Source organism: Aricia agestis, chromosome 2 (genome assembly GCF_905147365.1).
Source record: "Aricia agestis chromosome 2, ilAriAges1.1, whole genome shotgun sequence".
In the NCBI taxonomy this organism is placed as follows: domain Eukaryota; kingdom Metazoa; phylum Arthropoda; class Insecta; order Lepidoptera; family Lycaenidae; genus Aricia; species Aricia agestis.
The window spans coordinates 15,855,019-15,882,926 of record NC_056407.1 but is presented as its reverse complement, the minus strand read 5'-3'; the positions used below and the strand labels follow the sequence as shown (position 1 = coordinate 15,882,926).

The window sequence follows — 27,908 nt, the reverse complement described above, 5'->3', positions numbered from 1 at the left end:
ACATATCTCAAGTCCCAACACTAGGCTTAGCCTCCCGTAGCAAACGCAGTGCTGATAATATTCTAAAAAAACTGTTATTTACTTTTATTAAATTTTATTGCGTCGAGTGAAATCGATAGCTCGCTGTTGCGACGTTCCGTTAATATATTATATCGTAGGTAATACTCATAGGTATAATTAGGCAAAATAATTAGGGTACGCAAATCAATAGACGCACTAGCTAGAGCACCGACGAGCTAGGGACACTAGCGAAAAGTGGAGACACTGACGAGTTAGGGACACTAGCAAAAAGTGGAGACACTGACGAGCTAGGGACACTAGCGAAAAGTGGAGACACCGACACCGACACTGACACCGACACCGACACCGACACCGACACCGACACCGACACCGACACCGTCGACACAGGCTGACGTCATTTAATTAACATCAATGTTGTTTTCCAAAACATTTGCAAGTCAAAATAAATCGGTCGTCTGTGTAACTTTTTGTGTACTAACGATTTATTTTTGTAAAAGATTTTTAGTGTCCTTCAGAATGAATCGAGACTAGTCGGTTCAGTGTGGCGGCAGGGTGAGCATATAGCAAACACAGATCGTCCCGGCTCGTCCCTGAGGGTCAACATTAACGGAGAAGGATCCTTAGCGATTGCCGTAATCTTGTCGGGGTGTCGTTCCACAGCTAGGGTTATAATAAGATAAATTAAGTGCGGCGACCGCTCGGCCCCCGCCCGCGCCGCCGCTGCCCGGCGCGAGGTTTACACGATGTGAACGGGAAGATCGAAACATCCATTTCATTAATATTTGGTGGACGCCGCGGTGGTAGTTCGGACGGGAAGCCGGCTCGCAGTAGGTGTAGGGTCGACTCGTAGTGGATAACAGTATTCTCCCGTGTTGCCAATTAAACTGTTGTACTATACTTTAACATATCGTTTAGACTTTAGACGGTCCGATGAGTTGGGTAGAACGTTGTTTAAAATACTCGCCTCTTCTAATTGGACTTCTTCTACGAAGAAATATTTTTTTCTTTAAAGTCAGCAAAGCTTGGGTTCACTAGAAAGCCTTCAGGAAAGCCGGGGCAAGTAGTCGTTTTACTTATTGTTTATTTGTAAACCTGTGTAGAATAATTTTATGGATTCGATTCAAGATTGTTTTATTATAGGTACTTTTAGTATGTAAGTAGATGTAATGTTTACTGTAAGTCATTTGGCGCGTGTCGGGACCAGCCGGGCCGGGGTCGACGACCTCTCCTCCTGCAGAACTTCTCGACCTCCTCGTTCAACACGGAGCTATGAATTTCACGTTCAAAGTTCTAACCCTGGACGATTTACGCTTTTATGGGGAGGGAAAACTGTATATTTCCTACTCCTCCTATCTTCTTCTGATTAAATTCCTTGCGGGTCCCAAGGCATGTTTAGCATGTCCTTCGGGCTCCCTGAGGGACTATGCTATCTCAGCTATATGAGATCATGCTATGACCTATCAAAGGGTTTTCATGGTTGGATACCGCTGTCGATCCTGGCGACACAGGAGATACAGCCCGTTTAAAAAACCCCTGGATGAAACATAGCACGAGAGTTGCGAGGTCCCCGGCGGATCCCCGCCCGCGGCAGTAGCAGTAAGTTATGTAACATATAGGATGCGAAAGTGACAATGACAATAGTAGGGTATAATACTAGCCAGTAAGTGTGTATGTCAACGAGGGCCCGACACTCGTACGTCGAAACTCGCATCTATTCGCGAGCTTCGAATTCGACCTACGACATTATTGCGGTTTCGATCGAACAGAAATCGGAGGTACGAGAATTGGGCTCCCGTATGTTTAACGCTGTCATAATATTGTTTGCCTGGTGTTCGATTATTATTACTATTTATTAGAGTGCACTAGCAAATGCTGATATCTCAGTTCGCCAGTTCTTGTAAATATGCAGTATAATTTTCAATTTTAAAGTACGTAATTAGAAATGATGTTATATTTATAGTATATTATGTATATGCGTTCTCAGAGTCGCTAAGAGGTTGTTAAATTTTGTCTCACATATTTTATGGTTGTCCATTGATATTAGATGCGTATCGCGGTGCAACGTGTCGTTTTAGCTTAATCGGATATTTTATTACGCTTAGATGTAATGGATATTGCGCAAACGCCGCAGCACGGACGTGATGTGTCGACCGCAGCGACTGCGGAGTGCGGTCGGCGCGCTGGTCCAGGCTCGAGCGGTAGTTCCGGTAGATGTGATATTTAGAGGAGTGTACCGACTTATTTACGTCATAGAATATATTTTCAGTGTCAATATATTGTAGATGGCCGTCGAGTCTTCCGAGAGTCTTCCATATTTCGATATTGTTATATCGTTTTAGGTGTGAAAGTATATTATTATCTACGAATTTCCCTACTTGACGTTTTTGAGGATGTTAGTGTGTAGGTAGAGACGACGCCAGGGAGCTAGCCGAGTGTATTTTATTCTTACTGTTACTGAGTGTAAACCTGTATAACCAATAAATGGTATTGTTGTTAGCGTCTCTTTCATTTTCTTCCTCCTACGACGTCGATATTTTTAGAAAGCTTCGCTCGGTATTCGATAAAACACCAATAAAATGACATTTTCTAAAAATGATTCCTAGCTAGATCGATTTATCGCCCCCGAAACCCCCTATATACTAAATTTCATGAAAATCGTTGGAGCCGATTCCGAGATTCTAATTACATTTAAAAATAGTAAATAAAACTGCAAAAGTTTTACATACTTAAACATTTTTATTTCAAATCAATATTATCTAAGTTTAATAATTTCTCTTGCATTCAGTCTTTTTCTCTACATTGGCAGGTAGGTAAGTACCTACTTACTAATGTTAAAAACAATAATTATAGTAGGTATAGATAGTATTTTTAACCGACTTAAAAAAAAAGGGTTATCAATTCGAATTTCTAACCGTATGTATGTAAAATTTCCAGAATTGCCTCGTTTTCGTATATTAGTCTTAGATAATATCAGCGACTGTATTTAGAAATCGGTTTTATCATTGAAATAAAAAAAACTTGAGAGGTGCCAAGGGATACCCGAATGGAACGAAGTTAAGTATTTCTTATGTTCAAAAAACATGTATACACATATACCTACACTCAAAAATATTATTTAAAAAACGCCATCTATTGACGCCCAGGAACAACGCGTCGCTGTTTATTCTCAAAAAACGCCATCTATTTGACACAGGAATACTATCAACGCCCTCTGCCCCTACCATGCAGGTACAAATAAAAAAGTATCGAGGTCAAAAATCGTCCTGTCTAGCCCTCTTTACGCCGAACGCGCCATAAGGAACTTCGTTCCAATACTATTATAAAAAGGAAAAACCAACTTCAAAATTGTATGTATTAAGAATTAAAATTCCCTAGATGTCAAAAACACATTAATTGCTAATTGTTGAGACGCTGATAAGTGATAACAAACAAAAGCAACAAAAAAAAAAAAAAAGGGTGCGCTATCTGGTGCGCCAGCCATGACTGCCGGCAGGTAGAAAATGAGCAATGGCATGTGTCAGTTTACAGCAAGATGGCGCGTGAAGTTTGCTTGTCAGTGCCATTAGAATTTAACGAAATTCTCCAAAATCCGAATTTTGCGGATATATTATGTTGTCGACTCGAAATCAATATTTTTTTATTCTCTATTATTCATATATGGTTTCAATCGAGTCTATCGTACCCTTGGACGAAATTATTAATATAGATACAAGAATTGCTCGTTTAAAGATATAAGATAGCGATAAATATGCTTTTTGAAAAACACTTTTTTTGTATCTCGACGTCTAATAGAATATAATAGAATATACTTTATTGCGTTCAAGATATTGTGCATACATAAAATACATTCAGCAAAGATACAAGAACGCAAAGGCGGCCTTATTGCTATTGAGCAATTTCTTCCAAGCGACCTTTGGTATCTATAGGAGTACAATAACAATTAACTTAGGGTATACTGTGCTCTAATAAAAACTATAAGTATTGAAACTTAACAACTAACTTAAATTCTAATAATATTATATAATGTATGCCTAATAATTACATAAACATTTATATTCTAATACACAAATAATAAGTATATTATAAACTAATAAATACTCTATAATAATCAAATATTAATATACTTACTAAAAGTAATTATTGTAATCCTCTAAACATGCCTACATGTGAGTAAAAATAAAAATAAAAAGAAGGAGAAGGATAAGTGATTTGCGATGGCTGAATTACCATTACATTCAAATAAAATTACTTGCGGTACATATTATTATTGTTAGGATGTGACTCTAAATATGTTTTTTAATTAACGATTTAAAATTAGAAATGCTCTTAGCTTTATATTAGCCTTATATTAGTTGGTAAAGAGTTCCATAAAAGTATCGACCTAACCGTAAAGGATTGTCCATAAAAAATTTGTTTTGTGATTTGGGATTTCGAGAAGGAGGTTAGTCGAAGAGCGCAATTGTTTAGAATCCGATGTTCGGAAGTTAAATCGATCCTTAAGGTAAGACGGTGCCCTCGGATCGTGTAGCAAAGTGTACAAGGAGGATAGAACACGCATATTACGACGAAGACGTATGGGCAGCGACCACATAGCCTCTAGACGCCTAATGCAAGGCGAATACTTTCAGACAATAAGACTTATAGGTCTTACTTTAGATAATGATAGCGAAATCTGTCTTAGTATCGACCACATCCGTGACCCATGTACATCTCGTGCGTTTCATACAAAATATTTTTTTACTGTCAAGAATCAATTTATTCAGAGCTCAAATTACACTGGTCTGAATCCATGACGAAAGCATTTGACATAAGTCATATCCCTTTCTATCAAATACAAATTAGTAATGCTTATCCTTTCTTCCGGTATCGTCACGCGTCACTAGTGATGTGATACCAACTATCTTTCCTAGGTATATCTTTTTTTAATCGAAAATCGAAACAAAGCGTGATATGCTCAAGTCAATTTGAGTAGAACTGTTGTTAAACAACTGATTAATGTTTATAATTTATAGCGTATAGCTATACGTGGGAGAGCCATGCTTCGGCACAAATGGGCCGGCTCGACCGGAGAAATACCGGTGTGAAACAGCGCTTGCGCTGTGTTTCGCCGAGTGAGTGAGTTTACCGGAGGCCCAATCCCCTATTCCCTACCCTAGCCTATTCTCTTCCCTTCCCTTCCCATCCCTACCCTTCCCTATTCCCTCTTAAAAGGCCGACAACGCACCTGCAGCCCTTCTGATGCTGCGAGTGTCCATGGGCGACGGAAGTTGCTTTCCATCAGGTGACCCGTTTGCTCGTTTGCCCCCTTATCTCATAAAAAAAATAGCAATAAAAATTGTCGACGATTACTGAGCTCTGCAGTACCAACACTGTTTTTGCCAATTTTAGTAAGAGAAATATGGATAAACCATCCATCTACTAGTACTACTACTATCTACCCATCACAAAGCGTTGTTTTTTGTCGGCGTTGCGAAGTAATCATGAAATCTTATCTTGAAAGCGTAAAGAAAGTTACCAAGTAAAGATTTTTAGTCACTAAAACTTCAAGCAGTTTTATTGGCGAACAACTAATTTTCTTTCTAAAAGTCACAATAAAATTTCCATCAATTTTATTGTGACTTAGAAATCATGTGGCGGAATTAGCAAGTCAAATAATCTATACTTTCTAATAATAAATTTAAAGCTGAAGTGTTTGTTTGTTGTTTGAACGCGCTGATCTCAGAAACTACTAGACCGATTTAAATTTTTTCTCAGTATTAATCAAGGAAGGCTTTATTATATATCCTATGTAGCCTATATTATATTATCACGCTAAGACCAATAGGAGCGGAGCACCAATGAAGAATGTTTCAAAATCGGGTGATTTTTCCTATTGTGCTGCGTAAACGATAAAAGTTTCATAAAAATCATATAATATTACAGAATTTTTGCCCTTTAAAAGTTTAAAAAAAGTATATATATAATTTGTAAAAAAAATATATTTTTAAATATACTTAGGTAAGTATAGGTACTTTTTTAATATAATCCGAAGACGTTTTTGCATATTTTTAGAAGCTTGCCACAATTAATAAAAGTCTTTTCTTCATTCTATACTTTAAAATAAATATGTACCTACTGGTTTTTTTTATTTCTTTTGACAAGCGCTTCTCGTACTTCCCATCACTAGTTCTGATTTATGACATGCCGTGAATTTGAATTGGCCAATCGTAATGCATTTCTTACCTCTCCCCCCGCGTCGCTTACCTCAGCACATTGACACAATAATTTGTTAAGAGAAATCAAAACATTAGGCGTCTATTGGGTTATGTGGTCGCTGCGTATGGGCAACCAAGAAAGCCTAGAACGGTACTCCGATATGTGGTCGAATTTACGCAGACCAAAGACAAAGCGAATTGCCATATTTTGGAGACGCTCTAGCTTATTTAATTTTTCTTCAGTAAGGTCTACAAAGCATGTATCTGCGTAATCTAATAAAAATTAATAAAAAAAGGATTCGGCTAGCAAAATTTTGGTTTTAATGGGTAATACGTTCTTAAGCCTTCCTAGTGAGTGCCACACTGCGTATACCTTACTACTGATCATTGAGATATGATCTGACCATGAAAGATGTTCATCCATGAGAACACCCAGGTTCCTTACCTTTTTTCTAAAAGGAACTGGAGTACCACACACGAGCACCGGAGGGAGGTTCACCCAGTCAATCCTTGAGACTAATCCCCGGCTGCCAATGATAATGACCTGAGACTTGTTGGGATTGATAGTGAGGCCGTTACACTTACTCCACTCGCAGACTGTATTCAGGTCACTATTAAAGTCGATAACTTTACTTGGAAGATTCTCTAAGGAAGACTGAGTGTAAATCTGGAGATCATCTGCATACAAGTGAAAGAGAGAAAACTTAAGCATAATTATAATTGTGTTAATGAACAAAGCGAATAGAGCAGGAGGATAACACGCAACCCTGAGGAACACCAGCAAGGCTAGTTGACCAACAAGAGAATTTGTCATTTACTCGAACACGCTGTCGACGCCCCCCAAGGTAGCTTCGGAACCAACCGAGGACTGTAGGCGAAAAATTAAGAGCCTTAAGTCTAGCTAAAAGAATATCATGATCAACGCAATCAAAGGCACAGCTGAAGTCTAGAAGGGCAAGTAAAGTGAGCTGTTTATTGTCCATAGCAGAACTTATATCATCTGTGACCTTGAATAGTGCAGTGGCAGTGCTATGGCCAGGTCTAAAACCGGATTGGAATATGCTAAGAAGACTGTTTTTATTTATAAAAGTCAATAGCTGCTGCTGGATTGACCTTTCCAGAACTTTGGACAAGAACGGCAGAATCGAAATCGGGCGAAAATCAGTTGGCAATACGGGTTTACTTTTTTTAGGCAAAGGAATAATTTGTGCCCTTTTCCAGATAGATGGGTAAACGCCATTCTCAATGGAAAAGTTGAAAATGTGCATTATGATAGGTGCGATTTCATTTATAATTAACGTAACCATATTTCTGCTTATGTTATCGTCACCAACTGCATTCGATGAAATAGCCATGATATTCTTTTTTATTTCTTCTACAGTAACTCGGTTGAAAAGGAAGGGAGGATAATCAGGTGTAGGCGCGGATGAGAGTAAATATATCAATTGTGATTTAGAATTAGGATCAAGAGGCGTATTGTGGGAAGTGAATTGGCTATTTAGGACATTAATATCTATGTTGTTCTGAGTTGAGGAGGAATCATTATTTCTACCAACGCCTAGGGTCTTAAGGAATTTCCAGATTTTAGCAGGGTCACTTTTGTCAAGGGAAGAGTGAATATGGCGTCTTTGTGCATCTCTAACAGTCTTGTTGCAACGATTTCTCAACCTTAAATACCTCTCACGGTGCTCGTCTGTGCCACTATTTTTGTATTTAGATTTAGCTAAATGTTTTTGTGTTATTACTGTTTTGATTTCTTCGGTGAGCCAGGGTGCAGGAAGGTGTTTTATTTTTAATGGCCTAATCGGAGCATGTTTGTCAAAAAGTTCAACAATTTTTTCATTGAAGAGCTCAACCTTTATGTCAATATCATCAGCCTCGAGCACATTGGACCAATCAATTTTTTGGGCATCCTCTAAAACTAAATCCTGATTCATTTTGTTAAAGTTACGCTGGAATTTAATGAATGGTTAATCTTAGGTGGCCGTATATACCACAAGTAAATAATGTCGTGGTAGGAAAAAATGTCTGCCGAACATTGGCCTCCTTTGGTGACATAGTTCGGCGAAGACACCACCATTAAATCCAGCAGAGATGGCGAGCAACCTGGTGCACAGTGGGTAGCTTGAAGTGGTATCATGTGTAGGTTTTGACTGTCAAGGATAGCTTTAAATTTTCTGGATCTACTGTTATCCTTAATCATGCAAGTGTTGAAATCCCCCATAATTATTGTATGTAAGTAGGTTGGTGAATGCGCTTCTAAGATATTTTCGAAAAGAGGGAAATAGTTTATATACAAAGAGGGACAGTAGAAGACTTCAATTAGAATTTTGGTGTGGGACAGTGATAATTCTGCGAGAATGTACTCGAGATCACAGGAGGACTGATCGGATGTTGCTATCACTTTGTAAGGAATGTGAGATCGTAAATAGATAGCAACCCCACCACCAGTCCTGCTTACTCGGTCATTTCGTATTAGTTGGTAACCAGGTATACTATAACTAGTTGAGGGAAGACAGGGTTTAGCCAGGTCTCTGATACTAGGATGGCATCTATACTCAGTGACTCGAATGAAGCAAGCATGTCTGCATAATGTGCTGGGATGCTTTGAGCATTAAAGTGAATGACATTTAAGTTCTTTTTCACATCATCAAATGCAGCCGAAAGCGTATCATTCAAATTAAGTGAACTGTACTGTAGAAGCTTTCATCGCCAGATTCGCTAGAAGAGAAAGAGAAGTATTCATTCATATTATCGTTGATAAGATTCATGTTTATGTAGGTTATTCACTATTTATTCTATAAAATAAAATATAAGTAAATAAATAATTTAAAATGTACTATAATATTAAAATAATATAAACTTATATAAATAAACTAGATGTCCCGCGCGGCTTCGCCCGCGTAAATTAGGAATTTTACGGAAACCGGATATTTTTCCATAAAAATAGCTCTTATGTCCCTACTCCCTTCACTTGGTTTACTCTATATCTGTGCCAAATATTGCCATAAAAATTGCTCCAGTAGTTCGTAATTTCTAATATTTCCCCCGTTTTTCCCACATTTTCCTGAGTTTCTTCGGTCGTATTAGTTTTAGCGTGATAATAAATAGCCTATAGTCTTATTCGATAAATTAACTATCTTACATACTCTCAGTTCAAGCAAATATACTCTCAAGCAATATTAAGTATCGATTTTTTTAAATTATCGCTTGACAAACTCGAGTCTCGATCTAAAAGACTATGCAAAGTACCAATAACAGGGTCATTATAGGCTCATAAGTCATAACCATGGGACGATGTATGGTATAAAATGGTAGTGATGATGATGATGATGATGAATGTAATTTGCGTAGTAGCATATGCTTTCCGTTCTTAAAACAACGCCGAATTTCCCAAACTTGTATCTATAAAGAATCAGGAGTTCTCTCAGCACCTTCCGAACCACGGTATACCAGGTATACCTCGCTGCAAAATCATGCTTAGAATACTTCTCACGAAACCGAAGTCACCACATGTTTCCATATAAATTTTGAGAAGTTCCCTCGATTACTTATGCATCCTTCATCAGATCACCACTTTTGTGAATATAATACCAAATTGGGATGACACCATATACCAAAAGAAAAATTTTGAAAATCGGTTCACAAACGGCGGAGTAAATCGCATTCAATATTATTCTAAATTGAAATAGAATAATATTGAATGCGATGATAGCGCCGTCCGCCGGATCTAATGTAAAACATTCCAAAATCAACAACTCCTTATAAATAAGAAATTAATTGAAAAATCATTTTCCAGTAGACCAAACTGTAAATCTAAACCATTCTCGAATCTCCACGAACACACACAAAAAATTTCATCAAAATTGGTCCAGTCGTTTAGGAGGAGTTCAGTCACATACACACGCACACAAGAAATATATATATTAAGATAATAATAATAATAATAATAAAAAATACTATTATTCCAATACACTGATTGACAATGACACTTCGATCTGTCAACGTGTGCGTGTGCTAGTGATGAATATTTTACTATCGATAGTATAGTATTTTTTATAATATTATACATAAAATATATTTAAGATTTTTGAAATATTATTTTAATACACATCCAAGACCCAGGAACATTGAAAACTTTTTGTTCCGCCTGCGGGACTCGAACCCAGGACCCCCGGGATGTGCACTGGCCACGCGCAATGCGAATTAATTTTCATCGATATTTTCATGGAAATAAGATATTTTCCCACATCAAAATGTAGCCTATGTCCTTTCTCAGACTCTAGAATAACTGTGTACAAAATTTCATTGCAATCGGTTCAGTAGTTTTGGCGTGAAAGCGAGACAGACAGACAGACAAACAGAGATACTTTCGCATTTATAATATTAGTATAGATTATGTAGGTATTTAAAAATAAACAGTAATAACTAATACCTGCATTAAGCATTAAATTGAGTACCTTCAATTTAACATAATCAGAACTGATTTAAAAACATAGCATAGTACTCACTATGATGCTAAGCTATTTTATAAGCGTGCAATCAAAATACAAACAAAAACCAAGCAACAAGAATAAAGCACTACAAGGCTGAGATAAATAGCGCAATACAGCAAATAAGCATGGTAAGCAGGTGAATATTTTAAGCCTCGTTTCCACTTAGCAACAATTCACGCGCAACATGCTGGACAACAAGTTGCCCAACATGTTGAAAGTCAGCGCGGGACTTTTGATGAACAACGTTGTCTGTCTACGCATCTACTTTACGTCAGTCGTCGCCAACATGTCGCCAGAGGAACTTGTGTTGATTTTAGTGGCAGTGGTTATAATTTTTTTATAGTATCTGTGAGCAGTATCCCATAGACGTTCATAGTTTTGGTACAGTTCGCTTAATTTGAGCACTTGTTCGTTAGACCACACTACGGACATTGTTGCGCGCGTCTCCACTTGACGACATTAATTGATGCAATTCTCTTTAAACAAACAACAAGCCGCGCGTCATGTTGCGCGTCAGCTGGCAACATCGCGCGCTGTTGTGCAGCGTTGCCGTCCATGTTGAGCGTCACGTGTCGCGCGCTAAATGTTGCCTAGTGGAGACGCGGCTTTATGATAATAATATTGAGCTACTGCATATTACTTAGCTTTAATGACATTGCGTTTGGTTCTAGGTGCAGCTCGATCAATGGTTACCCCGGCTTGAGATTGAGGTGCTATCTGGCTATTTGGCACTGGAACTGGAGCAATATTCTTTATAGCCTCGAGGTCAGCCATGTTCTGAATATGATGTCTGGAGCCTTCAGGACCAATAGCAAAAATTTTATCGTCCTTTGTCCAGCACTTATTGACACCAAGATGTTGACGGGCAGAAACAAATATTTGATGACGTCTTCTGGTTAAAAACTCTGACATTGTAATACCCGTTTGCTTTAAGTTGGTTTTCAAATTCCAAATCTTGGAGCGGGATGACATCTTGATGACATCCAGTTCGTCGCGCGCTGCAGTGCGATCCGCCCGTGCGCAGTTGCTTTACGATCACGCGTATTAGAAATAACCTCGTGAGTCGTGTCAAGTGACGTTTTATAACAATAATAATGCCTACAAAGTGTGATAAATGTGATAAAAGTATCACCAAAAAAATTCCTGGTTTGGAATGCCACAGCTGTTCAAAGGTTGTGCACGCTACACAAACTTGTGCAGGATTAACCACAAAACAACTCGCTGCAATACGCAATGCTAATAGCCTAGACTGGACCTGTGGCGAGTGTCAGGCCGAGTCACCACGTAGAAAGTCTTCTTTTATTATACCAGATGACGAGGAGGAAGATTCATCCGTACAACTTGGTGACTGTATCGGTAGTTTCGATCCCAGCAAGTTTTTGAATGATATAACGCAGGAAATGAAAAGGGTATTGAAAAAGGAACTTCAACCTATTGAAAGATCCTTAAACCTTTGTTGTAGCAAAATAGACGAATTATACAAGACTGTGGAATGTCACGGCGACGAAATAAAACATATGCAGAACAAGTATAAACAAATAAAAAATGAACAATCACATCAACAACTAGAAATGAAAGCTCTAAAACAGTACGTTGCAACATAGAACAACAGAATCTAGACAAAATACTAGAAGTTTCTGGAGTTCCACAAACGCCGAACGAAGATCTATCTAGCATCGGAGTCAAAATGGCCGCCGCCTTAAAAATGGATCATAAAAATATATCATTCATTTTGGTTGTTCTAAATCAGTCGTCGTGGAGAGCGGTCGTGCGTTTTGGAACTTGTGTGTGTTTTGACTGGTGGGCGGTGTCTGTGTGCTCTGTGTCTTGTGTCGGTGCGGCCACGGTGGGGCTTTGACTTTTTCGGGCCTTCGCCCCCTCAAGGTGCTCCCCGGCTGTTGCCTGGCCGTCGCCGGTGCGATTTTCGAGTTTGGCGCCGGCTGGATTCGATCCCGGGTCCCTTGGCGTTCGTGTCGGGGCGCTGAGCCGCTAGGCTACCAGGACGTGAGCCGCTGCCGCGAATTTGTTTATCGGTTTCTACATTCACGCAGTGATCCTTGGATCTGCTTAGTGAAGCTAGTTGCTAAGAGATGGCGCTACATGTTTCGATAACAACTTTTTGAAACTTCTGGATTTTTGGTTGTAAGTTGGAAAATAATCACATTTACAATGTCGTCCAAAACTGTTAAGTGTGCAAGTTGTAACGTTGTCATCAATGAACTCCTCGCGTATATTGCGAATAAAATTGATGTTATGGATCAAGAAAGTCTGTTGCGAATCTGCGCTTCAGCTTTTAAAGTGGAAGAAGTTGAAAAATCGAAAAATCTTCTATTTGAGTCGGTCACGACAAATATTAAGAAGGTTACGAGAAAAGGTAAAAATGAAGGCAAGATACAAAGGGATCTTGAGGATATTATATCCGTCTTCAAAAGTGTAGACCCGGATTTGATTCCAATTTTTGTTGCGAAGGACTTGCATAGATTACCAGCCTTAACTTTTGATCATTGTGATGTCTCTGCTATACTCAAAGACATTGTAAAACTGAAATCTCAGGTAGAAATGATTAGAGACACTTACGTGACAAGAGATAATTTTCAAGAGCTTGAGGCAAAAATACAGAGCTATAAAGTTGATGAAAACAACCTTTTAAACACACCTATGAAAGATAGATTTGAGGCAATGAACTTTGTAAATGCTCGATCTCGTGTGCCACATTTTTATGACAGCGGACCTATGGCTATTGGCTCACTGGTAGAGTCGAAAGAGCAGCAATCAGAGGCAGAGGCAGAGGTATTAAATGAAAGTGTTCAGTTACCCGTTGAGTTTGTTGCGGACAATAGATATAGTGTCTCGCCCTTAACACCTCGAAATCTTGAGCCAGTTCCAACGAACAATAAAGTGTCAACAGAAACTACCACTTTAAGGCCTTCTTATGCAGATGTAGGTAAACGACCAGGCGCATGGTCTATACCTAAAATAAATGAAAATGATGAGTGGCATTTAGTGCAGAAAAAGAGGATTAAAAATAAATTTGTTTCTATCAAAGGGAAAGCTGCGTTAGAAGAGAACTGTAAGTTTAAGGCTGCTGAAAGTAAGATTCCGCTTTTTATTACCAACGTACACAAGGAAGTATCAAGTGATGACATTATAGATTATATTTATACTAGGACAAATCTAAAAGTATCTCCTATTAAAATAAAAATGAACAAAGAGAGAAATTATAACGCGTTTAAAATCTTTGTACATGAACAGAGCATTGAAACTTTTCTTGACAGCAGCCTGTGGCCAAAAGGTATCGCTTTCAGGCGTTTTGTGAATTTTAATAGTGGCAACAACAAACGCACAGGTGACCAGAACGATCAGCGGCAATCTTGACTACAATAAAATGGATAATAATTATAATAACATTAACTTCGTAACATTCAATTGCAAATCGTTAAAGCGATCTCTACATGGGATTAGAGGTCTTTGCAAGAATGCAAGCATTGTTGCACTACAGGAGCATTGGTTGTTGCCGCATGATTTATCGCTGTTAGACGTAGTAGATTCCGACTTTGCCGCGACGGGCACATCGGCTGTAGATACCGAGGCGGGCTTGTTGAAGGGTAGACCCTATGGAGGTGTGGCCATTTTATGGCGTAAAAGTGTTTTTCAGTCGGTTACCGTTATCGAGTGTAGTGATCCGCGCATAGCTGCGATAAAGGCATGACTTGGTGATAAAACTTTAATATTGTTTAGTATATACATGCCCACAGACTGTTATGAGAACTTACCAGAATTTACTCAGTGTTTAAGTAAAATAAATTCGGTTATCGACGAACATATAGACACTGAAGTTTTCTACATGCTGGGTGACTTTAATGCACATATAGGACAACTTTTTCATAATGAATTGGTAAACTTTTGTATCGATCAGGAGTGGACATGTGTTGATGTGGAAATGCTAGGCCACGACTCTGAAACTTTTACTTTTATAAGTGAAGCCCATGGTAGTGTGAGATGGCTTGATCACTGCCTAGTTACGCGTGGTGCTCGCCCATCGGTTAAACGTATATGGGTTGATTATGACGTGCAGTGGTCTGACCATCTTCCGCTGTTTGTGGAGTGTGCTCTGGGTAGAATTAATCATCAGTCTCTCTCTGAGCATGTCCAAGCACTTCAGAGTGGCGTAGTATGGGGAAGACGTTCAAAAGACCAAATTTTAAAATATCAGAATATTTGCAATTCAAAATTGAGGAATATACATTTTCCGGATGAGTTATCACACTGCTGTGATGGGATGTGCTCGGATAAGAATCATAGAAATGTTATAGCTAAGATGTACCTCGAGATTGTCGCTACTCTCTCAAGTGCTGCGATCGTTACTGGTAAGCGTGGTAAAACCCGTAGGAAGGGCGGTTACATAGCTGGTTGGAACAAACACGTAGCCTATTTCCACAGACAGGCCAGGTTAAAGTTTTTGGCTTGGGTGGAAGCTGGTAAACCAGCTCAAGGCCGTGCCTATTTTGATATGTGTAATAGCAGAAAAGAGTTTAAACAAAAGCTCAAATGGTGTCAAGATAGGCAAGAGCAAATTAAAATGGATAATCTAGCCTATCATCACACAGCCAAAAGCTTTAATCAGTTTTGGAACGAAACCAAAAAAATGAATTGTAAGCCTGGCCTGCCTGTGAGTGTTAATAATGCAAATGATCCCAAAAAGATCTCAGAATTATTTAAAGAACATTTTAGAGTGAAACCAGCGTGCAAAAGCCCTTCTGTTCGTGGATTTTCTAGAGTGATGCCCTATCCTGAGACTGATCATGTAATAAGAAAAGTGAGGTTTACAGCTAAACAGGTGCGTAAAGTTATACTTAGCATTCAAAACGGAAAATCATCGGGACATGACGGTCTAAGTGTTGAGCATTTAAAATATGCAGGTGTACATCTTCCACGACTACTGTCAATGTTTTACAACTTGTGTGTTTGTCACGGCTATTTGCCTGAACAGCTTACTAGAACGATAGTGGTACCGATTTTAAAGTCTAGGTCAAGTGATGCGTCGGAGAAGACTAATTACAGACCTATCTCGCTTGCAACTATTTTTGCTAAGGTGCTTGACAGTATGCTTAATGTCGAACTGCTTTCGCATTTGAAACTGAACGATGCACAATTTGGCTTTAGAGCGGGCTTATCGACAGAAAGTGCAATCTTAAGTCTTAAACATACTGTCTCGTACTACACGAGCAGAAAGACAGCAGTTTATGCCTGTTTCCTGGATTTGTCCAAAGCTTTTGACTCAATTTTATATGAAAAACTTTGGGAAAAGCTATTCAGGGCAGGTGTACCTGTTGAACTTATATCTGTACTTAAATATTGGTATGGTCAGCAGCGCAATTATGTAAGGTGGGCTGGGGTATTTTCCGATGCGTATGGCTTAGATTGTGGCGTTCGACAGGGGGGGATCACATCACCCGTTTTGTTTAACTGGTACATAAACGATCTCATCTGTGAGCTCAGCAGTACACATACTGGATGTATCATTGATGGAGTTTCTGTTAATAACCTTAGCTATGCCGATGATATGGTACTGCTGGGCCCATCAGTTGGGTCAGTTAGAAAGCTTTTATCGTTGTGTGAGGCATACGCGGAGGACCATGGGCTCAAGTATAACTCCAAGAAGAGCAAAGTCCTTGTCTTTAAAAGCAGTGGAGATAAAATAGCTCATAACCTGCCAATAAGGTTGAATAATGTTGCATTAGAGTTTGTAAAAACTTTTAGATACTTAGGACATATAGTTGCAGATGATTTGTCAGATGACGATGATATAGAGCGGGAGCGAAGGGCTCTGGCTGTTCGAGGCAACATGCTGGCACGCAGATTTGCGCGCTGCTCGTGTGAAGTTAAGATAACCCTTTTCAAGGCCTATTGTCAATCCTTTTATTCGAGTAGCTTGTGGTTTCGTCATCGGCGTCGGACAGCCAGTGCCCTTCGTGTACAGTATAATGACATTTTCAGGGTGTTGTTGCGGCTGCCTCGCTTCTGTAGTGCTTCTTCAATGTTTTGTGAAGCACGTACGGACGATTTTTATGCGATTATTCGCAAAAAAGTAGCGTCTATGCGTCAGCGCTTACGTGAAAGCAGCAACAGCATCCTGCAAATGATATATGCAAGATTTGACTGTCCCATTCAAGATAAATGGATGAAAATCTTAATGGGACTAAAAATAGGATAGGTTTGTCATAATTTTAATGTGAACCGTAAAATTAATAACATTTGAAGTGATGATTTGTATGTGATGATGATTTATTCTGATAATGTTTGGTAACGTAATGACTCAAAAAAAAAAAAATTCTATGGATGTTAATCTGAAAATAAAATGATTATTATTATTATTATTAAGCGATTAAATGGAAGGCAAGACCGTCCAGGTTTAATTCATGTAGGATTGTCAAATATAATCGAAACCGAAATCTGGGTGAAGGCTGCAAAAAAGCAGCCTATTACCGTAAATAATCTAATTGATGCCGCCTCTGCATTAGAGAAGAATAATTCTACAGTTCGAATTAGAAAAGCCCTTTCCAAAAGCAATAAAACATTGTTGTGGCAGGCGCAGCAAAAACTTCGGCCAACGTTCAAGCACGTATGGTTTCAAGATGGAAAGGTCCTTGCTCGTATAGATGACGGTGGGAAGCCCTACGTTGCGAGATGTGAGGAAGACATCGACACGATACTTGAACAAGTAGCTACTATGAATCGGTAAAAGTAGACCCAGTTGGGCATGATTTATCATCGAGTCACTGTGAGTTACAAAATTGTTTTAATATTAATGACTTTAGAAAGAAATTTTCTTACATAAATTCGAAGATGATTAAACTTACGTTATTGCATGTTAATATAAGATCGCTTAAGAAAAATTTTTCTAGTTTACTGCAGTTTGTTATGTCATCTAAATTATGTATTGATGTATTAATATTGTCTGAGGTAAATATATCGCATGAACTTATAAATATGTATCAAATAAACGGATATAGATTGCACAGCGAGCTACGTAAAAACCGAAAAGGTGGAGGACTATTTGTTTACATTAAAAATTGTCATACATTTATATATTATATAGTAAGCACTTATATATTAATGAGATTAAGCATATACTAAATAACTCCTCGTTTACTAATATTGATGTATACTTGCTAGGGGACATAAATATTGACCTTAAACAAAGAAATAACATGTGTGATTATTATATGAATAAAATGTCCGGCTGTGGTCTAACGAGTGTTATATCTGACTATACTAGATTAGAAAAATTAAAAGATAAAATAACCAGATCTTGCTTAGATCATATTTTTGTTAAAACTCACTCATTAGACGTTTACTCGGCTGCGTTGGGCTCTTGTCTAGCTGATCACCGCGCTGTAGTTATGTCATGCATAGATAAGGCGACGTCTTACATACAGGATGATACAAAATATACACAGTTAATTGATAATAATAAAATGAAGTCGTTACTGTCAGAAATAGATTTTGGTAATATACTTACTGCAGATTGTCCCTTAAAGATATATGACACTTTGAAAAATACATTTAATGAGTGCTATAATTCAGCCACATTCTACAAAAAAGTTAATTGCAATAGCAAAAGAAATAAAAACCCATGGATTACTAACAAAATTAATGAGATGTGTGTACAGCGAGATAAACTATTTATTCAGTTAAAAAAGGACTCAACTAATGCCGTGTTAAGAATTGAGTATAATAAATTCAGAAATAAAACACGTAAATTAATAGAAAAATCTAGAAACAGGTATTACATTGATCTGATAAACAAAAATAAAATGGACACACAAAAGCTATGGCAAACTCTTAATAATCTAACGGGGCGTTCTAAGATGTCTATAGAAGAAACAATATTAAAATCATTTAAAAATAAAATTAGCATTAAAGAAATAGCTGCTGTAGAATTTCGTGAAAGTGTAAAGAAAATCTTGCCAAATTGTAGTAAATTCATCTTAAATAAATCAGATTACGAAGTTCCCGTAAATAAATCAATATTTTTTAAGAAAGCAACATATAAAGACGTTCTCAAAATTATACAAGGACTTAATGACAATAAATCTCCCGGAATTGATAGGATTCGATGTATAGATATTAAAAGTGTCGCTCATAAAATAATAAATGTGATAGTAAAATTAATTAATACAAGCGTGAGAAGTGGAATATATCCGCAGCAACTCAAAACAGGAATCGTAAGACCAATTTATAAGAGTGGTAGTCACATTGAATATAGCAACTATAGGCCTATAACTATATTGCCAGTTATTGACAAAATAGTAGAAAAGTTTGTGTGCTCTCAAATACAAAATTTCTATACTAAAAATGATATACTATCAGCTAACCAATATGGATTTCAACCTAAGAAATCGACCGGACAGTTATTATCCAAGTTTACAAACGAGGTAAATAAATGTTTAGATAACAAAAAACACGTACTACTACTTTTTATAGATTTTAGCAAAGCCTTTGATACTTTAAAACACAGTACACTACTGCAAAAACTAGACAATTCTGGAATTAGGGGTCACATATTAAAATGGTGCAAAAATTACTTATCAGGTCGAAAATATAAAGTAAAAATAGGAAATGAATTTAGTGATGATGTTGATATTGTGTGTACAGTAACCTGTCAGTTTGACAGCGAATAGACGTGTTTTGTAGTGCTCCGTACTTAAAATTATTTTATCGCTGAATAAACTAACGTTTCACAAAAACTCCTTTCACAAATCCAAGACAAGTCTTAGTGCAGTGCAAAGTGTATAACAAACTATCAGAACTATTCTTAAAAAAGTGATAATTAACGACTAAAGTGCAAATAACGTCGGTAGTGTCCAAATTAATATTTGGAAAAAAATATCATACCACCGACAAAACGAATACAGGACAGAACCACGTACGCTCTATATTACTTATTAGAGCAACACGTCACACAGTCACCAGCTCAACGCTAAGCGACCCGGGCTCTAACGCAAGATCCTGAGTTCGATTCCAACTATACCACTGAGAACTTTTTGTGTTAAATTTGTAATCAAATATTATAATACTGCTCTTCATCTAATTAGTATGCCCCTAAAACGAACGCCTCCAACTAAAAACTCGACTACAGCTGATAATATCGAAAATCCAAGTATGGCATCGACGTTTCACACACCTATAACAGTCCAATACGACTCGGAACCAGATCTTACTGAGCGAGATATATCGGCTGAATCCGACTTTATAAACAAGACCAGAAGAACCGGCAAGCGACGCGCTATTGGAAGTCCGCAGACAGTTGATTCCTCTCCGCGCACCTCAGCCAACACTGAAAATATGACAAGTTTTATGGCGGAGATGCGCATGTTATTCAAAATGCAAACAGAGCGTCAAGAAAAACAATTTAAGGAGATGAAAGATACTTTGGAAAAACAAAATTTAGAGGTGAAAGAAAGCATACAATTTTTATCAAATAAATACGACCAAATTATAGGCGACATAGATAGTATAAAAAAGAACCAGAAAGAGCAAGAGAAACGGCTCTGCGAATTATCTGAGAGTAGCCATTCTTCAAAAGTGACGGAGCTTGAAGCAAAAATTGATTCTCTAGAACAACAAGCTCGACAATGTAATATTGAAATATGCAATTTACCCGAGAAAAGGAACGAAAACCTAATAACCTTAGTGGAATCAATTGCGAAGGTCCTGAATTTTCAGTTACTTCAACATGATATTCTTGCAGTACATAGAGTACCCCATGCTACGCAGCTTGTTAATAAGCCTAAAAATGTAATTGTTAAACTGAAATCAAAGATAATACGGGACAACTTTCTTAGCGCATTTAGAACTAATAAGAACAATATCCAATCAGATCAACTCGGAATCCCCGGAGCTGCAGTCAAAGTCTACCTCAATGAGCACCTCACTCTTAAAAACAAAATTTTATTTCGCAAAACCAGAGAAGCCGCTAACAAAAGTGGATACAAGTACGTATGGATCAAAAATGCGACCATACTGGCTCGTGAACGAGATGGCTCAACGGCATTTGCTATTCGATCCGAAGAGGACCTTAAAAAGTTTGCACAAAACAAAAAACTCCATCCGTAAAACATCTGGAACCTGTAAAACTATTTTATATTTTGTAATCATCTTTTTAGTATATAATTTTTTCAATAAGCTTAAAATAATTCTCTACATAGTTAATAAGTTGCTAAGATATGGTATGGATGTATATAAAAAACATCATATTATCATGGTTAAAATGTTTCTGTGTCGCTTCTATCTTCACAGGTACACGTTTAAATTGATGTTTTTATATTTTACGATTAGTGTATTAATTTTTGATCTTAATATTTCAAAATATTGTATTTACTTTTGCTACCAAGAAGTGCATAAATCTCATATCATAATATCTTATAATATTTTATGTCCTTTCATATATTTTGTATTCACTCAGGTCTCATCACGTAATAGGCTTAATATTTCATTTTTCTATTTTATTAAATTATTATCAGTAATATTTATTTATAGCTATCAGAGTTCAAATGACTTCTAATGGTATCGTTGTTTACTATCAAAACTGTGGAGGTATTCGCACGAAGTTACATACTCTATACATGAACATCATGGCTAACTCATACGACGTAGTGGTCCTAATCGAAACCTGGCTAGCGCCCGACATTAATGATAATAATTTTATTGATGATCGCTACGTCGTTTTCAGGTGTGATCGCGACAGATTTCTAACTTCAAAAGCTGATGGCGGTGGTGTCTTAATTGCCGTTCGTCGTGAACTTAGACCTACAAAATTAATTACACTGTTTGATAACTCTGCGATCGAGCAGATTGTAGTAGAGATTCCCGCTGAAAAAGATGGGTCACGTCACATCATCAGTGCTGTGTACATACCGCCCCGCTCAAGTTATTCAGTCTACTCAAATTATTTAGACATGTTACAAAACATTATTAATAACTCCCGTGTTGAATCTTTCTTCGTCACTGGAGATTTTAATTGCCCAGACGTTGACTGGATAGAACAAAATAATTATGTTATCCCTAAATTAGTCTCGTTGGCTGTTAGGTCACCCAGTCAATTAGTATTGAATTTTCTGTCGATGGTGAATGGTATGCAGTACAACACCTTTAGAAATAACCTAGACAGAATACTGGACATGTTTATTTCTAATGTAGACTGTGAAGCAGTTTTTCGTAACGCCTTGTCGAATTCTGTTCCACATCACCCTCCATTTTCCATTATAACTAGTATAAACACTAATTTAGTGCCTATGCAACGTCAGAGATTACTTACCTATAAATATTACAGAGCCAATTATGATACTATTAATAATGCACTAGAAAGCATAGACTGGAGATCATCATTAACTCACCTAACTTCTGAAGAGGCCGTATCGGAATTTTACGAGATTTTATATGGCGTAATTAAGATACATATTCCCCAGTCTTTGTCTAAGAGCTCAGATTTCCCTGTTTGGTTTACATCTAACCTAATTAGAATCTTCAAAAACAAAGAGCGCGCCTGGGTCAAGTGGAAAATATATAGAAATCGCATGGACTACGAACACTTCTCAAGCTATCGTAAATTGTTTCAGACTGAAATGGCCAAGTGTTTCCGTAATTACATAAAATCAATTGAAGACAGTATACCTAAAAATATTAAATACTTTTGGTCTTATATTTCAAATAAGAAAAAATCGGTTAATTTTCCCAATAACATGCACTATAACAATGTCTCAGCGAACACTCCCTCTGAAGTTTGCAATTTATTCTCCTGTTTCTTCAGTTCAGTCTATGAACAATCCACTCTTGATCCACTTCGTTGGCAAGCCTCTGATGATATTTCAGAGTACGCAGAGTGTATTTCCGATATTGAATTTTCTGAAGATTCAATCAAAAATGCCCTTAAATCATTAGATTCTTCGAAAGGCGCTGGCCCTGACGGAATTCCACCATTCTTTTTCATAAAAACTGCTGTTTCTTTATCTGGCGCCTTACATATACTGTATAATAAATGCCTTAAAGAATCTGTGTTTCCGTCGGTATGGAAACAGGCACATATAACTCCGATTTATAAGAATGGTGACCGGAGCAACGTGGAAAATTATCGTCCTATCTCAATATTATCCACACTGTCTAAAGTTTTTGAGAGGCTTGTTCATGACGCAGTGTATCCCCATATCCATCGACTGATTTTACCTGAACAGCACGGTTTTGTCAAGCAGCGCTCTACATGCACAAACCTCATGTGTTTTGTCGAGTACCTATTCTCTAATATGGATAAACAAGGGCAAGTTGATGCGGTTTATACAGATTTCCAAAAAGCGTTTGACAAGGTTGATCATTCTCTGTTGTTAGATAAAATAGCCTTCAACGGGATACGAGGAAATTTGCTTCGCTGGTTTATGTCCTACATTTTTAATAGATCGCAAAGGGTAGTGATAAACGGCAATCGTTCTGAGTCCATATTTGCTAGTTCAGGTGTTCCCCAGGGATCTATACTCGGTCCACTTCTTTTTGTCATTTTCATAAACGACATACAACAATGTTTCAAAAATTCGCAATTTCTAATGTATGCTGACGATATTAAAATATTCAAATCGGTAAGAAATATTGCAGACTGTTTACTTTTACAGCAAGATTTGTGTAGATTACATAACTATTGTATTCGTAATAAGTTATTCCTAAGTCTTCCTAAGTGTCACACTATTTCATTCACAAAAAAAATAAATAAACTAAATTTCACGTACACTATTAACAACAAACCTTTAAATAAGGTCAGTTTAGTTCGTGATCTGGGGGTCCTATTGGATACATCTCTACATCTCAATCAGCATATTGATAACATTATTAATAAAGCTTATCGCATGTATGGGTTTGTAATTAGGTCTACCAGAGATTTTGTTCGACCCTCCACACTTTTGTTACTTTACAAAACGCTAATAAGGTCCCAGTTAGAATATGCCATACCTGTATGGAACCCTCTCTATAACAAATATTCAAATAGTTTGGAACTGGTACAGAAAAAATTCTTACGCACTACTTATTTTAAATATAAGCGATCTACTCTACCATACACTGATTTGCTTAATCACTTTAAACTATTGAGCTTGGAATCCCGACGTCGGCTCCTGGATGCCATGATGCTGCACGGTCTGTGCAATCATAAATTTGACTGCTCATCCCTAACTAATAAAATATGCTACACCGTTCCTAGAACAATCAATCGACGTAGAGTTCGCCAATATAATTTATTTCACACTACATCCTGCAAGACTAACGCTGGTCTTCGCATTCCCCTTCGTCGCCTAGTGGATACATACAACAATTACTTTATTGATATTGATATTTTTGCACTATCCTATAATCAATTCAAAAAACATGTCGATGACTATTTAAAAAATTGTAATAATTAGAAAATCATCCGTAGCTGTTATATTGTTTTTCTTCTTTTGTATTTTAATTATTTGCATATTCAAGGATAATATTAGAAAATATAAATGTTTTTCATCTGTTACAAACCACTTAACGCTATGCACTAATGCATTTAAAATTCTTTCTCTTGGTTAGGAATATTTTGTATTTTTTTTTGTTATGCCGCGAACAATGGTGTGGGTTATGTGTTTATCACTTTTATTTATGTAATTGTACTTACTTTAAGATTATAGCATGTAACTGTTTTTTGTTCCAATAAAGAGAAAAAAAAAAAAAAAAAAAATATTGAAGATGGAACAGCTCAGGGGTCCGTGATCGGTCCAAAGCACTATCTCTCGTATGTTAATGACATGGAAAATGTAGTAAAGAATTGTCCTCTATTCCAGTTCGCAGATGACACCTGTCTGATGGCTGTTAGTGAAAATATTAGTAGGGCAGCTAAACTTTTGCAAGAAGACTTTACGCGGATTGCTAAATGGGCCCATGATGCTAACCTTGTAATAAATGCAAAAAAAACAAAAATAATACATGTTCACTCATCACATGTTAAAGATTCTCGTCCGTTTAATATCATTGCGCACGATCACAAGTGCTTACATGATGAAAAAGAATGTAAAGACACAATATGTATGAAAATTGAACAAGTGACACATCATAAGTATCTAGGACTAATTGTGGACAATAGATTTAACTGGTCATATCATGTAGATGCTGTTTGTGATAAGTTGAGGGCAATTCTAGTCAAATTCAAACTGATAAAAAGTAAAGTTCCATACCGCATCTTATTAAATATGTATGTGGCCCTAGCAGAGTCAGTTATCTCCTACGGGTTAACAAGTTATGGGAGAACATTTAACACCTACTTAAACAGAGTATATAAGTTACAATTAAGACTCTTAAAAACAATAATACCATCAAAATTAAGACACAAGTACGATGATACCTCATACTTATTTAAGTTATGTAAGGTATTACCTATTTTTGAAAAATTTAAACTATTATTACTATGTGAACAGTATTTAAATAAAAATCTACTGATGCCTACATATCACAGATGTACGACTAGAAAAGTATCTGATGGCATATTTGAAATACCGAAATTTAAAAATTACTATGGCAAAAGAACTGTGGAATATTTGCTACCATCTCTAATAAATAGCATCCCACAAAGTGTAAAAAGTAAATTTAAAGAAAATAATAATAGAAAATTATTATTAAAAAACTATTACTATGATATTATGGTGAGGCTGTGAAGGACCAAAATTAACATAATATTATGTTAATTGTGGTCTTTTTTGGCTTCACTATCTATATTATATACTGATAGTACATACTATATACAATACGCATGCACCCTAGTGGTATGAGTCATCGACCGATCCCAAGATATTATTTTATGTCGCAGGGCTAGGGTGCAATAGGGTATAAATACCTTTTTATTTAAAAGTGGCAACAATACATAAAAATAACTTGTAACACATGATCATAAAAATTAAAAAGGGGGAGAAGATCAGTTCATTAATACTCGGTGAATTTATATAATATTATTATGGTATACATCCATGCATGCACCCTAGTGGTATGAGCAATCTACCGACCCCAAGATATAATATTGTATCGTAGGGCTAGGGTACATAGCATAATAACTGCTCGTGTACCTAACAACAGCTAACCATATCCTAAAATGATAGATGTATTAATATTCTGTTAATACGAGTATTACATTTAAAATAAAACCAATAAATCAGTGTGTACACAAAGTAATGATAACATTCTGTATGTGAAGGGTCGATGCTTACGACAAAAACCGGTCCAGTCGCAGTCCGCAGTTCACAGCTGACACTATATTGTTATACTTACTGATAAGTGATGTAGTTTAGCAAATTAAATTGTAATAATGTTTTTATTTGCAACTGCAAAAATACATCATATTTAGTTTATACTACACTATATTTGTTATTAGCTGTACTTCCCCGTGAAGGATGAATAACTTTAGTCAATAGATTATTGGATAAGTTTATTTGTTTATTAGTTTCTTACTAGATTATAGTGATAAAATGTTGCGCGTGGTGAACTTTCTAAGCTGTACCAGACAAACCTTGCAGGTTTATGGTACACTCTCAATTAGACATAAGTTATAATTTGTATTACTTAAATAAATAAAAATAAAAAAAATCTCCTTGAACTTTACCAGTATAGGTCTGGGCTTATCTTTGTTTTGCTTACCAAGTCTATTACAATGTTTTATGCATGAAGAGTCAAGATCAAGTTGGCTTCAGATGGTTTTTAATAATATTGGAAACAGAAACAAGAACATCACTGCTGCCTTCTGGTACACCATGAAGTAATAGAATTTTTCTTCGACTTCTCATCTCCATATGATCATTCAGATCATGCAGCATTTGCACTTGTGATTGTAAAGTTTGAAGAGAACTTACAACAAAGGCTTTGAATGAGTAGAATTCTCTACTGAGTTTGTCGGCAGGACCTGTGCCATTATCAGTTGCAGACTGAAGATCCTGCTGGAAGGCTTCCATTCGTGATTGAAACATAACAGTCATTTCTTCCAAGGACTGTTTTTTTTTTTTTGTTTTTTTTTTATGAAATAAGGGGGCAAACGAGCAAACGGGTCACCTGATGGAAAGCAACTTCCGTCGCCCATGGACACTCGCAGCTTCAGAGGAGCTGCAGGTGCGTTGCCGGCCTTTCAAGAGGGAATAGGGGAGGGTAGGGATGGGAAGGGAAGGGAATAGGGTAGGGGATTGGGCCTCCGATAAACTCACTCACTCGGCGAAACACAGCGCAAGCGCTGTTTCACGCCGGTTTTCTGTGAGAACGGTCGAGCCGGCCCATTCGTGCCGAAGCATGGCTCTCCCACGTATAAATTTTTTGATGGATTCCATTCTGACAGAACTATTGTAGTTACAAGTCAGTGGGTGATAGTGCAAGTGATGGTTGATAGTGGTTGTTGATGTTAAAAATCTTGAAAAATATAGGAGACTATTGCACTGGTAGGTAAGATGTTCACTTTAATTAAAACATTATAATGTTTTTTTTGCTGTTAAATTTCAATTATTTCTATTTTTAAATTAAATTACTGTTTAAAAAACGTCTTGACTTTTTTGCACATCTACCCGAAAAAAATGTCTAATGTCTATCAATAGAAATTTTTTAATAGATAATATAAACACATTGAGGCATCGCACCGCATTGAGGCATCGCACCGTATTGAGGCATCGCACCGCCACAATGGGAGGCCAAATCATTCCAAACTCACATTTAAAAAATAAATACCTAGTTTCGCCAACATCGCCGTTGTGGTGTCGCGGTTATGTATTTCGAGCCTAAAATTGCCTATTCCATACTAATATTACACAAACTAAAGTGTAATCTGTCAATATGTAAACTCTTCATGCTTAAACCGCTGAACCGATTTTGATGAAATTTGGTACGGAGATACTTTGAATCTCAGGAAAGGAACTAGGATAGTTTTTGTTGCGGAAAATTGGACAGTTCCTGCGCCATAAACCAATTTTGGCGCAACGGAGTTGTGGGAGCCATCTAGTAGAATATAATCATTAATCACTGCAAAGTTGTCACGCCCGACGGCAGCACCAGCACAGAGAGTAAACAAAAAGTTTTGTTTAACGTTTGGCAACTTTTATGTCAATATTCTGTTAAGACATATTTTACAACATGTCAGATTTTTTACTGTATGTGCTGGTAGTGCCCGGGC

General features: G+C 37.1%; 1 protein-coding gene across 1 annotated transcript; it reads right to left on the bottom strand.

Annotated features, from left to right (window-relative positions):
- Positions 1-220: 220 nt before the first annotated feature.
- On the bottom strand, positions 221-26,715 carry LOC121737613. The gene is made up of 4 exons (XM_042129277.1): positions 26,476-26,715; positions 26,349-26,417; positions 11,405-11,683; positions 221-409 (listed from the first exon to the last, which is right to left on the bottom strand). Exons 1-4 carry the CDS (start codon positions 26,707-26,709, stop codon positions 221-223), a joined length of 771 nt encoding a protein of 256 aa, XP_041985211.1. The 5' UTR covers positions 26,710-26,715.
- Positions 26,716-27,908: the final 1,193 nt, after the last annotated feature.